General features: G+C 38.0%; 1 protein-coding gene, 3 non-coding genes and 1 pseudogene across 4 annotated transcripts; 2 read left to right on the top strand and 3 right to left on the bottom strand.

Moving 5' to 3' along the window:
• Window positions 1–1022: 1022 nt before the first annotated feature.
• Window positions 1023–3153, bottom strand: LOC126409311 (photosystem I assembly protein Ycf3-like). The gene is given in 4 exon segments (XM_050075372.1): window positions 1023–1129; window positions 1132–1163; window positions 1963–2194; window positions 2943–3153. Coding segments are annotated over 4 exon segments (495 nt in total). The 5' UTR covers window positions 3067–3153.
• Window positions 3154–3854: 701 nt separating this feature from the next.
• TRNAS-GGA (transfer RNA serine (anticodon GGA)) lies at window positions 3855–3941 on the top strand. Its single transcript has one exon. It is a non-coding gene; the product is annotated as a tRNA-Ser (tRNA).
• Window positions 3942–5214: 1273 nt separating this feature from the next.
• TRNAT-UGU (transfer RNA threonine (anticodon UGU)) lies at window positions 5215–5287 on the bottom strand. The gene has a single exon. It is a non-coding gene; the product is annotated as a tRNA-Thr (tRNA).
• A 1464-nt stretch (window positions 5288–6751) lies between these two features.
• Window positions 6752–6824, top strand: TRNAF-GAA (transfer RNA phenylalanine (anticodon GAA)). The gene has a single exon. It is a non-coding gene; the product is annotated as a tRNA-Phe (tRNA).
• Window positions 6825–12453: 5629 nt separating this feature from the next.
• Window positions 12454–14131, bottom strand: LOC126409307 (ATP synthase subunit beta, chloroplastic-like; annotated as a pseudogene).
• Window positions 14132–14274: the final 143 nt, after the last annotated feature.

Genomic DNA, 14274 nt, shown 5'->3' with positions numbered 1-14274 from the left:
CTCCGCCTACATCGCCATTCAATATTTCTTGACCCACTATCGGCCAAACCACCTGGCACTGGGTCCGATGTGAGTAGGGTCGCTCAGCCACCTTCATAATTGGAAAAACGGGCTCCATGGAAATACATGCCACTCAACCAAAGAAAGATGATGGATAGTTGACCGAAATGAGCACTAATACTTTTCGGGAGATCTCCTCCAAATCATTGGTATGGCTATCGAATCGTGAGCATCAGCATGTAGGTTCCAGATCCAAGTGGTAGTATCAGGGCCCTTAGCTATTGTCCTTGAGAAATGGCCGGGTCTGGCCCATTCCTCGAATGAAGTTTTTATGGGATCCCTATCCACCAAAATCTTCACTTCTGGTTCCGGCGAACGAATAATCATTGAGTCCTCCTCTTTCCGGACAACACATACGAAGAGACCCGCCAACAAAAGTAAGTAATTAGTGAACCTCTGAGAAATATATATTTCTGATTAGTTCCTTTCTATCCCCACAATTTTCCTTAGTTATTCACTAGAGCAATTATGAGCAATTATGATATGGAAGTCTATCCGGGGCAAGTGTTCGGATCTATTATGACATATCTATGAGGTGCTCAACGGACCGTTTTTTTGTAAATCCTTCCCGACGCGAGCCAAAAACAACTTTTTGGCCCAACCTAGTCTACTCATATTTCGATGTATGAGTGCCTAGATGGGTCTACTTGTATACTACGTTACATGCAACGTATTACGCCATTACAAATCACAAGATCTCTCATTAGTCATTACTAATGACTAAGATAAGAAATATCCCGATATCGATTTTAGACGTCTTTTTGATTAGTTAGCAATCGCTAAGAGAAAGGAAGAGATTCTGTGCCATATGCATATATCGTCTACCCTATAAGGTACCAATGAAATAAAAAGAACGATCTTAGAAGGGATATAATGAAATTCCTCTATCGATTCCCCGGGCAACAATCTATTTGATGGATCCAACAACAATTTAAGTGAATTCAATTCAAAAAGAAGTGTTCTTATTCGAACCGCCCTGTGATCTTCAACCAATTCTGTGCTTCAATATAATTACCTGGAGTAAGCGCTATGGCTTGTTTCCAATACTCAGCAGCTTGATCGAACCAGCCTCCGCAATTTCTGAATCTCCTGTCGAATGGCCTCTTCTCCCCGGTCGGAATAGGTAGGTCAATTCCTTCCCTTAGAACCGTACTTGAGAGTTTCCTGCCTCATACGGCTCAGCAGTCAACTCTTTTTTGGCGTTACATCTTTCTTAATCTACCGTATCTAGCTGAATGAGATTTATCGGAGATCTATCCTTCTTGGATTAGCCAAATCAAATAACCTGAAGAGGTTAAGTTAATTACATGAGTTTCAAACTCCGATTTGGATCAATAATCAGTTTTATCTCTTCTCCCACTCTCAGAAGAATGAAGCATAGATATCTCCCTCTATCATTAGAGTTTTCTGAAAGTTAACTATCTCGGTTTCGTCTAGAAATTCATATAGAATCTTTGAAAAAGACTTTCTTCGATAAGAAAAAGGACTTACTCTCCTTGGGATCTGATACTACACCGCTGCTCAATACTTAGTGGATCAACCCTATTACATAAGTTGATTCCTAACTTTTATGTCATATTATGACATACATAAGTAAGCAGGTCTTATTGTATCGGCCAAAAACCTCAATAATTGATCTTTACGGTGCTTCTTTTATCAATTAGATCCTTTATCCATAGAATCTAGTATAAGGGCTATACTTAGTTCTTCATATATCGGCTTCTATGAAGTCTGTTTTTTTGCTACAGCTTCTAAAATCGTTCCCCTTTGGACAATGGATATGTAGAAAGCCTATTTTTTTTGTTTCTCCTTAGATTTCCTAGTACTAGCAATAGGAGGTTTTAATACTAGCGGATTTGATCTTTCTTTCCTTCTTTCTATTTCTATAGTAGAGATAGTCGCACGTAATGGCAGATCACGGCCATATTATTAGAAGCTTGTGGTAAGAATGGATTTCGTTCTAGTGCTCGGAAATAATATTCCAAAGCCTTCGTATGTTCTCCGTTACTTGTGTGTATAAGGCCTATATTATAGAGTATATAACTTCGATCGTAGGGATCAATTTCTGGTCGCATAGCTTCATAATAATTCTGTAAAGCTTCCGCATAATTTCCTTCAGATTGAGCTGACATCCGTTACGGTCGTTCATTCCAAGAATCTCCGTTCCAGAACCGTACGTGAGATTTCCATCTCATACGGCTCCTCCTTCTGCGCATAATATAATATTAAGGGAAATAATCCATGGAATCAAACCAAAACCAAAAAGATTTAAATATTTTCCTTATGAACTGACAGGGGCTAGTGTTTTTACAAGAAATCTCTAGCCAGCCTTCCTGCAAGAGGTCTTTTCTTACTTAATACCAAACATGTTGGTCTTTCTTAGAGAAAAATGGTAACTCCAGCAATTTCTTTGTTCTTAACGCCCCTATTTCCAGGAATTAGTCACTTCAACGATCTTTGATGGTTATACGGGTATCCAAAGTACGAACGAGATGGATGTTTGTTGTCCTAACCATTCTTGGTAGTCCCGATCCCGATAAGAAGAAGGGGGAATTATATAACAAAGTTTTCGTTTTGTTGATTCCTAGGTGTAGTGCTTCTTCCCTATGCCACCTATTGGCACTATTACAGTAGAATTGACATGCAATACAGAACCTATAGGTGTAACCTTTCGCTCAATACTAGAATCGACAATTGAAGCATCTGAGGTTGCATCAATCGAGGATACACGACAGAAGGGATTGCTCTATCTCCAAACTTCACCTTCACCAAGCGTAGGTTTTTACCAATCTTTTTCTTTCCATACCGAATCGTGTCTCTTTTTGTAAGAATAAGAATAAATGAAATAGAGTGGTAAGTAAGAAAAAGGAATCAAATCGCACCATCTCTGTAATAGGTAAATGCCTCTTTTTCTCCCGAAGTTGTCGGAATTATTCGTAATAAGATATTGGCTACAATTGAAGAGGTTTTATCAATAAAATTTCCATTTATCCGAGATCTAGGCATAGTTTGCAATCCATTTTATAATTCTTCTCATTACCCCTCGCGGGTAAATGATCCCACAACAAAGGAATTGTACGATACGAAATGACATAAAAAAAAAGACTAATAACTAATTAAACTAATTATAAATCAAAAATGTGGATCTTTTACTCAGTACTTTTGGGAAGGGATCAATAAGGAACTATTTGAATACGGTTGGATTTTCGATTCCAATTTAGTAGTATACCAATGAGACTATTAGCTATTTCATTGAAATGCAAGAATCAAGGAATTTTTTCTACAGATTCTAATACTAATATAATAAACAATAACCTATCCTATCATAACCTAACCAAAATTGGATTTCATTATGATAATAAAAAATGGAATAAGCATTCCATGATAAAAATGGGGTAAGGATAACTATCCATTTTGTGTGCATAGCGTGTAGACACCATAAGATTATAGAATGAAAATCCATGGGATGATTCATCAATTTGTAATAGATCCATAGCTCATGGGAGGGATTATTTTTGAAAAATCTGAAATGAAACTGGAAAGGATCCATCGGTTGATTCATTCCAACCCGTTGGTTTAATCCGGTAGAAATCAAATATCAATAAGATGGGAGCGTCCGTCGTCTTGACAAGGATGAATACGTTTTTCTTTTTTATCCCTCGAAACTTGAAGGAAGATCGTTCCTTGACAAAAGTTTGATATGATAATGGATCGGTCGTACCTGTACTAAATAATATGAGTGACTCGCTATTCACTTGGTTTCTGGGTCATAATTAATAAGATAAGGTTATGTAGGAGAGATGGCCGAGTGGTTCAAGGCGTAGCATTGGAAATGCTATGTAGGCTTTTGTTTACCGAGGGTTCGAATCCCTCTCTTTCCGTATCCTCATCTAATTCACCAACGTTACCAACCACACAATGTATCAAATACCAATTGATACCGTTATTCTAAGAGAAGAGAAAGACCCTTCTTTTCTTTCTTTATAGAGATTTTTTTCTATTCCTAATTACTGTGCTGTGATACGTAAAAGGAAAGAACAAAAAGAGGGGGAAGAAAAGAGCGGACAGTGAATGAAAATATCACTGCTGATCCATTTGCGATACGTGAATGGGATCAAAATCCGTATCAAATCCCTCTACTTCTTTCAGCGAAAAAAGGGACAAAATTGTCCTAACCTTTGCTGGGTATTTTAGGTTCAAGTTTGTCGGGAATAATATTCTACGATTAGCAATTCATTGACTTTCAAACCGACCCATTTACTATCTATTATTTGATTGACTACCCCTTTATATTGCAATGAGTGCAGAGTCAAATGTTTTGGCAATTCCGCGTTGGAGGATGAATCCATATGATTTTGAATCAAAGCTCTGGATCTTTGTTTATCCTTCGTAGTAATAATATCTCGGGGTTTGCAGCGATAACTTGGTATATCCACTAGACGACCATTAACTAAAATATGTCCATGGTTAACTAATTGCCTGGCTCCAGGAATAGTTGAAGCCATACCCAATCGAAAAAGAATGTTATCCAAACGCATCTCAAGTAGTTGCAGTAAAACTTGACCCGTCGAACCGTTTGCTTTTCCAGCGATACGAACATATCGAAGTAGTTGTCGCTCCGTCAGACCATAATGAAAACGCAATTTCTGTTTTTCTTCTAAACGAATACGATATTGAGATCTTTTCCCGGAGCGGGATTGGTTTCTAAGATCACTTGCGGACCTAGGTTTTTTACTAGTTAGTCCCGGCAAAGCCCCCAGACGGCGTATTTTTTTAAACGAGGTCCTCGGTAACGAGACATAAAGACTCCTTATTTTAAAGAATAGGATAAACCTTAAGACTGAACTAAACGATAAACAAAGCGAAACCCACTGAAGTGCTAATGCTAAAAGAGAAATTAGATGAATTGTATCAATACCCGTATTATTTTGTATATATGTATACATGGTAAGTAAGTATCCCACGATTTGTTCTATAGAGATACAACTGCTCCAATAAGTTTTTTACTCATAATTGAATTGGAATGTAAGTTCCTGCGACATAGACATAATAGATCGGGAACCCGAGATTTGGAAGAAAAAGGGAAGAGTCTTTTCACTATTCCTTTATCTCAAGGAGACATTATCAATCATGGATAAAAAATCGATAGGAAAAAGCCGGCTATCGGAGTCGAACCGATGACCATCGCATTACAAATGCGATGCTCTAACCTCTGAGCTAAGCGGGCTCAACTCACATAACATAAAATAAAATAGTGAGTTAGTTCAGTAAGCTGCTGTGATCTTAGCTTATTATAGCTAAGCTAGTCTATTTAGTTATAACGGATCTAGCCTAAGAATGCAATCTGGATCATAATGAGATTATGCACTCCTCTGATTTTATTCGTAAAGATAGGAAAAGAAGAAGAATATTGACCGTTCCACTATTTCATATCGAGCAGGGAAAATGCGCGGAGGAGAGGCAGATATATGTGGGATATAGCTATCCATATTGAATTGCGGATACATCAATGATAGAATCATTTCTGGTTCTGATTGAACCAAACACTGGTCTGGTAGAGCTGAAAGGGTTAAAATAGGATTTTTTCCGATATCGGATCGGTATTTAATGAATTGAATGGTTCTAACAGAAAGGAAAGAGGGGAATGGAATCACAATAGGGTCCCGGCCTCAAAAGAAAGAAAGGGGGATATGGCGAAATTGGTAGACGCTACGGACTTGATTGAATTGAGCCTTGGTATGGAAACCTACTAAGTGGTAACTTCCAAATTCAGAGAAACCCTGGAATTAAAAATGGGCAATCCTGAGCCAAATCCTGTTTACAGAAAACAAGGGTTCCTTTCCTAGAAAGCGAGAATCAAAAAGGATAGGTGCAGAGACTCAATGGAAGCTGTTCCAACGAATGGGGTTGAGGGGTTGGTAGAAGAATCTATCCATCGGAACTCTGAGGGGATGATCCTATGTACTGAAATATCAACTGAAATATCAAACGATTAATCACAACCCGAATCCTTATTTTTTTTTATTTTCTTATTTATATATATTAATATATATGAAATATATTAATAATTAGTTCATAACTCTTGTGTTCTGAATCGATTCCAATTTGAAAGAAAAATAAAATATTCAGTGATAAAATCATTCACTCCAGAGTATAAGGCTGGGAGAGAAATGACTGATCGAACGAGAATAAGATAGAGTCCCATTCTACCTGTCAATGCTGACAACAATGCAATTTGTTTGTAGTAGGAGGAAAATCCGTCGACTTTAGAAATCGTGAGGGTTCGAGTCCCTCTATCCCCAAGTCCCCAAGAAATGCCTAGTTTACGACCTAAACATTTATCCTCTTTTTTCGCCAGCGCTTCCAAATTAGAAGCGGGTCAAAATTATATATGATATTCATTCGCTCGACTCTTTGACAAACGGATCCTAGCAGTTTCTCTCTTGCTTCAGCAGCTAAATGCAGTATATGTCCAAACGAACATAACCATAACATATGTATATGTATTATTTGTATACAAGGATATACAAGGAATCCCATTATTGAATCATTCATAGTTCATATCCCTTACAAATAAAGGTTTAAAAAAATCCAAAGAAAAAGAAATCCCAGGACTTGTAATGTTTCTTTAGTACCTTTAAATTAATTGACACAGATACATGTCCTCCAGTAGGATAATGTATAGAGGACGGTCGGGATAGCTCAGCTGGTAGAGCAGAGGACTGAAAATCCTCGTGTCACCAGTTCAAATCTGGTTCCTGGCATATGGTTAATGTATCGAAATGTATATATACAAAGAGAAAATGAATATGGATCGGGATACAATACATATTCGTTACATTCATAGTCTAGTAGTTATTCATCGAGGTATCTACAACATACATCCCGACCCTTGTGGATCGGCAAAGGAATATATTCCTTCTTCTTTTTTGTTTGTCCCTACTATCCTTCCTTTGGCTCATGTTAATACTCCATACATATCCGAAGTTGTCTGAAAGACACAGAAGTCTCGTCTGTTCAGAGGGTTGAGGGGTAGGAATAGAAAGATCATTTCCGATCCAGTACAAATCCAATCTGATCCCTTTTCATTTCTTAATTTTCCCATTTTTTTCGCCCCTTCCCACATTTTTTGCTTTCCGGGGCCCATCTAAGTGATGGGCGCGGTACATAGTTCATGATGTATCTTTTGATTCATCCTATTGGCTCCGCCATCCCCAATGGATATGATACTTTGCATTGCATATTGGGTAATATTAATTTACTCGAATTAATTATATATAAATAAACCTCGAACCCCCCTTTTTTATCCCATCATAATACGAATGACATGAGAGTCCAGTTACTCTATCTAGACGAGAAAGAACGTAAAAATACTCCTTCTTGAGTCTTGTAAGCTAAGATAAGTTTCTTATCATTCAATAAGCATCCTGTAGTTCATAGAAATTAGGGGCAATATAATCCTTGCGTAGGGGCCAACCAATCCAACTTTCGGGCATCAAAATCCGTTTCATGCGTGGATGATTATCATAAGAGATTCCCAACATATCATAAGACTCCCGTTCTTGAAAATCGGCGCTTTTCCAAATCCAGAAAACAGACGGGATTCTAGGATTACTCCTTGGGACAAATACTTTTATGCATACCTCTTCCGGTTGGTCCACACCATACTGTATTCTCGTCAGATGATACACACTAGCTAGCAATCCACCCGGTGCTACATCGTAGGCACATTGGGAACGTAGATAATTGTAACCATATACGTATGAAATGACAGCAATGGAGTACCAATCCTCGGGCTTTATTTGTAAAGTCTCTACTCCTTGGTAATCAAAGCCCAAAGATCTATGAACCAGCTCGTGTTTCACTAGCCAAGCGGATGAACGACCCTGCATCTTCTTGATCTCCCCCACATATTTATATGAGTATTTGACATTGACGATGAAATTTATGAAGATTGATCCACCGTTTGTTATTCTGCACAAAACATCCTATTTAATTCACTAATTCGTGAGAAGATACTGAACTCTTGTATTTGAAAAATGCTTCAGAAGGTATCTCTGAAGTCGATGTCGATTGATAGAGTAATCCTTGATCGTAATTTACAGCACGAGTACTGCGTCCAAGATGAAACTTGTGATTAGTAGTAAAACATCGATTTTCCTGTTGGGCCCCGTTCTATCTTCATAGATTTCTCGAGATACCTTCTTACGAAGTTTCGTTATAGCGTCTATAATTGCCTCTGGTTTAGGTGGGCAGCCTGGCAAATAAACATCGACGGGGATTAACTTATCGACTCCCCGAACGGTACTATAAGAATCGGTACTGAACATTCCTCCTGTAATAGTACAGGCTCCCATAGCAATTACATATTTTGGTTCAGGCATTTGTTCATATAGTCTTACTAAAGAAGGAGCCATTTTCATTGTTACTGTACCGGCTGTTAAAATAAGGTCGGCTTGCCTAGGACTTGATCTTGGCACCAGTCCATAACGATCAAAATCGAATCGGGAGCCTATTAATGAGGCAAATTCAATGAAGCAACAACTGGTACCGTAGAGAAGCGGCCATAAACTGGAAAGTCTTGACCAATTCGAAAGATCATTCAATGTAGTTGAAATAACTGAATTGGGGGTTGTTCGGTCAAAGAGCGGAAACTCCATAGAATTCATAACTGTCTCAATGGAACCCTTTCCTTCTTTTTTATTGTCTGAATATTCAGGAGCTAAGACCATTCCAATGCTCCTTTTCGCCATGCATAAACTGAACCAACAACTGGGATAAGCACGAAAATCAAAGCTTCTATAAACACGTATACGCCCAATATATCAAAACTCACGGCCCATGGATAAAGAAAGACCGTTTCGACATCAAAAACAACAAAAACGAGAGCAAACATGTAATAGCGGATTCGGAATTGTATCCAAGCATCCCTATTGGTTCTATACCCGATTCATAACTGGAGAGCTTCTCTGGTCCTTCACTAATTGGGGCTAAAACCCCGGAAATTATAAATGCCAAAATAGGAATAACACTTGATATCATTAGAAATGCCCAGAAAATATCATATTCGTAAAGCAGAAACATAGATGTACTCCTATGAATGTAGAATATACCGAATTCATTGATTAATTAGAATTGTAATTGTCAATTTATCCATAACTCCAACTGCTTACTCGAAACAAGAATTGATTGTGATCGAACCACATAGTTTGTTTTATGTGGGTCATGTCTTGTTTCAAGATTTATCTAACAGAAGCCCACTTACTTATTTACCCACTTACTTATTTATATTATATTTCTTATTTCTTGGTGTGGTGTAGGCATATCATGCTCTTATATTATAAGTATAAGAATAACGAATAATTCTCATTTTTCTTTTTCCTCAGGTTCCCCATAAAACGAATGAAATTCATTCTCAATTCTAATGAATTGAAACTTATTCATTTTCATTAATCTGAAAAACAATTCATTTTCTAAATATACCATACAATAACTCCATATAACTACTATAATACTAGAACTTATTGGTAATGGAATTTCTTTAGATAAAAGAGTTTTTTATCTTTTCTTTTTATTTAAGAGTTATAGTTATATAGTTAAGTTATTATTATGTATTAGTATTAATAGTCATTAGTGATTTTCATTCTAGTATAATAGTGAGATGCAATAGAATGTCTAGGTTCAGTATTTATGATTCCACAGTTACGGCATAACATATGCGACTTAGCAGCATTGGCGGATTCCTTTATTCTGTTCATTAACATTTCAGATCCGAGCGTAGAATCTTCTATGAATTCGATACGGAATGCTTGAACCGATTAGATTCCCTCTTTTCCTTGTACCAGATTCATACTTAATTGATTCAATCTCAATCCGTTGAATTCTGAGGAACCCTTACATTTACATATAACATAAGAAAACAACTCATTATAGGATTACCCTGACCCCTATTGAGTTATTTAGTTAAAGTTAGACGTCTTGAAAAAGTCACTCCATTTCGGACCAATTCTTAGTGCTACGCGATTTGGATTGACTCAAAATCCTTGTTTTGTTAATGGAGTAACCCTAGTGAGACCAAGATGTTAGATTTCAGGGCAATCAAAAAAGGAGTTTTTTGCAGCATCCCCACATGGCGGAGCGTGGCCCGATAGTGGAATCGTTTAGTTTAAATCATAAAATCATAACATAAGTATAAGTGAAGTGATCCCCATAAAAGATTTCTGGTCTAATCGTGCGTTATCAAACGATTGGTTCTAATTCTATAAACCAAACCTATACCCATAGAAATAGAAGAGAGAATAAACGTCGATACATTTCTTTCATTAAATAAGACTAAGATCAATTCATTGTTTCAGAGATAATGAATTTTGATTGTTGTTTTACAAAAAGGCGATGAATCTAGGTCTAGAGATTCATAACTCTTCCAAGCCCAAAAGACCCTAATCTTCTTGCATAAAGTATGAATTGGTAGAATTCAAATGGTGAGCAATTGGAGTAGATTCAGATACAAAAAATTAGTATTGTACAAAGAAAATGACTACTTAACTACTGACTTTGCTAGTCCAGTTATATGAATACAATTTCACACCGAAACTGACGAAAGAGTTTCTTTTTCTCTGGCTTTTCTTTTCCACAAATCCAAGAATAGGTCCTAGATCCGTGCCACTTACTACTATCTGGTTGGGCCGGGTTGGAGGTTTGTTTTAGCCTCATGTTATTATTTTGACTTCATTGATTGAATGCGATTAGGTATACCTAAGGCGCATCAATCACTCTTTCATCATGGGCAGTAAAAGAGGAAAAAGGTCGTATGTAATTCGATATTGGAAAATGCCTATTGGATGGAATAAACTTTTTTGAACTTTGAGATCCCTAGGGATCTCTTGTACACGCAGGAATGCCTTCTTTATATTATATTTATATATTATATGGCCTTATATGGCCCAACCGGCCATAGGCCGCGCTAATGAGATGATAAAATGGGTACAAAATTCTACTCTACAAAAGCATACAATACATCAATCAATAATATATTATATAGGTATAGGGCTATACGGACTCGAACCGTAGACCTTCTCGGTAAAACAGATCAAACTGATTATTATCGAAATGATTCGAACTGTTTCAAAGACCCAACATGCATTTTTGTGCATTGGGCTCTTTCATCAACTGATGGATCAATCAGTTAGTCCACCATATTTTATCTTTATATGAAGATAACGAGATGGCTCCATGTGCTCTGATTCTTTATTTATATTCTGATCCAGGAGCAATACCAAAGTGTTTCAAAGGATTACCTTGACGTAGGTCTGTCTTAGGCCTAGATCAACCTCAATAGAGTCCCTGTCGTTCCGCTTCAAGCGTAAAATATGATACTTCATACACCTCAAAGTTCATAGGACAAAAGGAGGTTATTTTGAGGTCCCTATTAACTCATTAGGCCTAACATTGAATTAACTGGGTATTCACCTTATCAATGATAAAATCAATGGTTGGTTCTATTTCGTATCCGAATTGGAACTGAATCGAACCCAATACTTGTCAGGCTATTGTTCTCTTGTTCTCTCGAATCAATGGAGTAAGACATCAATCTTTCATTTCAATAAGAGAAGATCAATTTCTTTGATTGCATGATGAACTCCCCTGAAAAGCATTGGCGCACGTGTAAACGAGGTGCTCTACCAACTGAGCTATAGCCCTTGTGATAGATATCTTATCATATAGATCATTTCTTGTCAAGAAAGATATTACATGATCTAACACGATACCCTAATCCGTTTCCTGCCAAGGATTGATATTGCTTAGAAGCCATATTCCATCTATAATAAATAATAAATACCCGATACGATGCGCTCTATTCTTTCTCTTTGTGATGATAAATGACCTACTTAACCCAGTGGTTAGAGTATTGCTTTCATACGGCGGGAGTCATTGGTTCAAATCCAATAGTAGGTAGAACTTATTAGGTACCGGAGTCAATGAATGGCATCTAATAAGTTTTTCTACCCCCTTTTCTTTTATTGATTTGTATCTTTCCCTTATTCCTATCCCGCTCACTACTCTTGTTCGTTACATCAATCAGATTGATTCTACTTGATTGTACGGAATCCAATATGGTGTATAAACAGAACTTTTGATTCTTATGGATTATGTGGATCAGCTAGTACGATAGATCAGCTAGTACGAAATAGCATTGATAGCCTCTACTCGTGCCCTAGCTCGTCTGAGAGCTAAATTCGCCTCAATTACTTGTCTCTTGCCTTCTGCTTTACTCAAGTTAGCTTCAGCTATTTCAAGAGTTCGCTGAGCTTCTTGCGGATCAATGTCACTACCCTTCTCCGCATCATTGACTAATATGGTGATTTCATTATTGCCTATTCTGGCAAACCCCCCATCAGAGCCATCGTTAACCATTGGTCGTCGAGGCGTATTCTTAAAATACCAATATCTACGGCCGTGGCAACAGGGGCGTGGTTTGGTAATACGCCGATTTGGCCACTATTAGTAGATAAAATGATTTCTTTCACTTCTGAATCCCAAATAATTCTATTAGGAGTCAGTACACAAAGATTTAGGGTCATTTCTTCAATTTGCTCTCTACTTCTAAGTTCATAGCCTTCGCGGTAGCTTCATCGATATTACCTACCAAATAAAAGGCCTGCTCGGGAAAACTATCTAATTCTCCGGAAAGGATCAGTTGAAACCCCCTAATTGTTTCTGCGAGACCAACATATTTCCCTGGAGAACCAGTAAATACTTCTGCTACGAAGAAGGGTTGTGATAAGAAACGTTCAATTTTTCGCGCTCTTGCTACGGTTAAACGATCCTCTTCGGATAATTCGTCCAGTCCAAGAATAGCTATAATGTCCTGAAGTTCTTTGTAACGTTGTAAAGTTTGCTTAACTCTTTGCGCAGTTTCGTAATGTTCTTCGCCAACAATCCGAGGTTGGAGCATAGTTGACGTTGAATCTAAAGGATCTACTGCTGGATAGATACCTTTGGCAGCTAATCCTCTTGATAGTACGGTAGTAGCATCTAAATGTGCAAATGTCGTGGCAGGAGCAGGATCAGTCAAATCGTCCGCAGGTACATAAACTGCTTGAATGGAAGTTATAGATCCCTCTTTAGTAGAAGTAATTCTTTCTTGCAAAGAACCCATTTCTGTACTCAGGGTAGGCTGATAACCCACGGCGGAAGGCATTCTACCTAATAAGGCAGATACTTCTGACCCGCTTGAACGAAGCGAAAGATATTGTCAATAAATAGAAGTACGTCTTGTTCATTAACATCACGGAAATATTCCGCCATGGTTAGGGCAGTCAAACCGACTCTCATACGAGCTCCCGGGGGTTCATTCATCTGTCCATATACTAGAGCTACTTTAGATTCTGCAATATTTTCTTCATTAATCACCCCGGATTCTTTCATTTCCATGTAAAGATCATTTCCTTCACGAGTGCGTTCTCCTACTCCGCCGAATACGGATACACCCCCATGAGCTTTGGCAATGTTGTTGATTAATTCCATGATGAGTACTGTTTTACCCACTCCGGCTCCCCCGAATAGTCCGATTTTTCCCCCACGCCGATAAGGCGCTAAAAGATCCACCACTTTAATGCCCGTTTCAAAGATTGATAATTTTGTATCTAATTGTGTAAAAGCGGGTGCGGGTCTATGAATAGGAGATGTTGTGCGAGTATCTACAGGACCTAAATTATCAACAGGTTCTCCAAGAACATTGAAAATTCGTCCTAGAGTGGCTCCACCGACTGGAACACTTAGAGGAGCTCCCGTGTCAATCACTTCCATTCCTCTCGTCAGCCCATCTGTAGCACTCATAGCTACAGCTCTAACTCGATTATTTCCTAATAATTGCTGTACCTCACAAGTCACATTAATTTCCTGACCTGCGGTATCTCGACCCTTAACTACCAAAGAGTTGTAAATATTAGGCATCTTCCCCGGGGAAAAGCTACATCCAGTACTGGACCAATGATTTGAGCGATACGTCCCTGATTTTTTCCACAAGTGTTGAAACTCCGAGACCAGAAGTAGTAGGATTTGTTCTCATAAAAACTGAACTATGTCTAAAGTTTTTGCGAATATTACCGAACCGAAAATGTACGATAGCAAGTTGATCGGTTAATTCAATAAGAAATGGGAGTTAGCGCTCGATTTTGTTGGTACTATTCAATCGAATCCAATTCAATCGCT

This window comes from Nymphaea colorata, unplaced genomic scaffold, assembly GCF_008831285.2.
Source record: "Nymphaea colorata isolate Beijing-Zhang1983 unplaced genomic scaffold, ASM883128v2 scaffold0060, whole genome shotgun sequence".
Taxonomy (NCBI): Eukaryota; Viridiplantae; Streptophyta; class Magnoliopsida; order Nymphaeales; family Nymphaeaceae; genus Nymphaea; species Nymphaea colorata.
The sequence above is the reverse complement of the archived record's forward strand: the minus strand, read 5'-3'. Positions and strand labels throughout refer to the sequence as shown.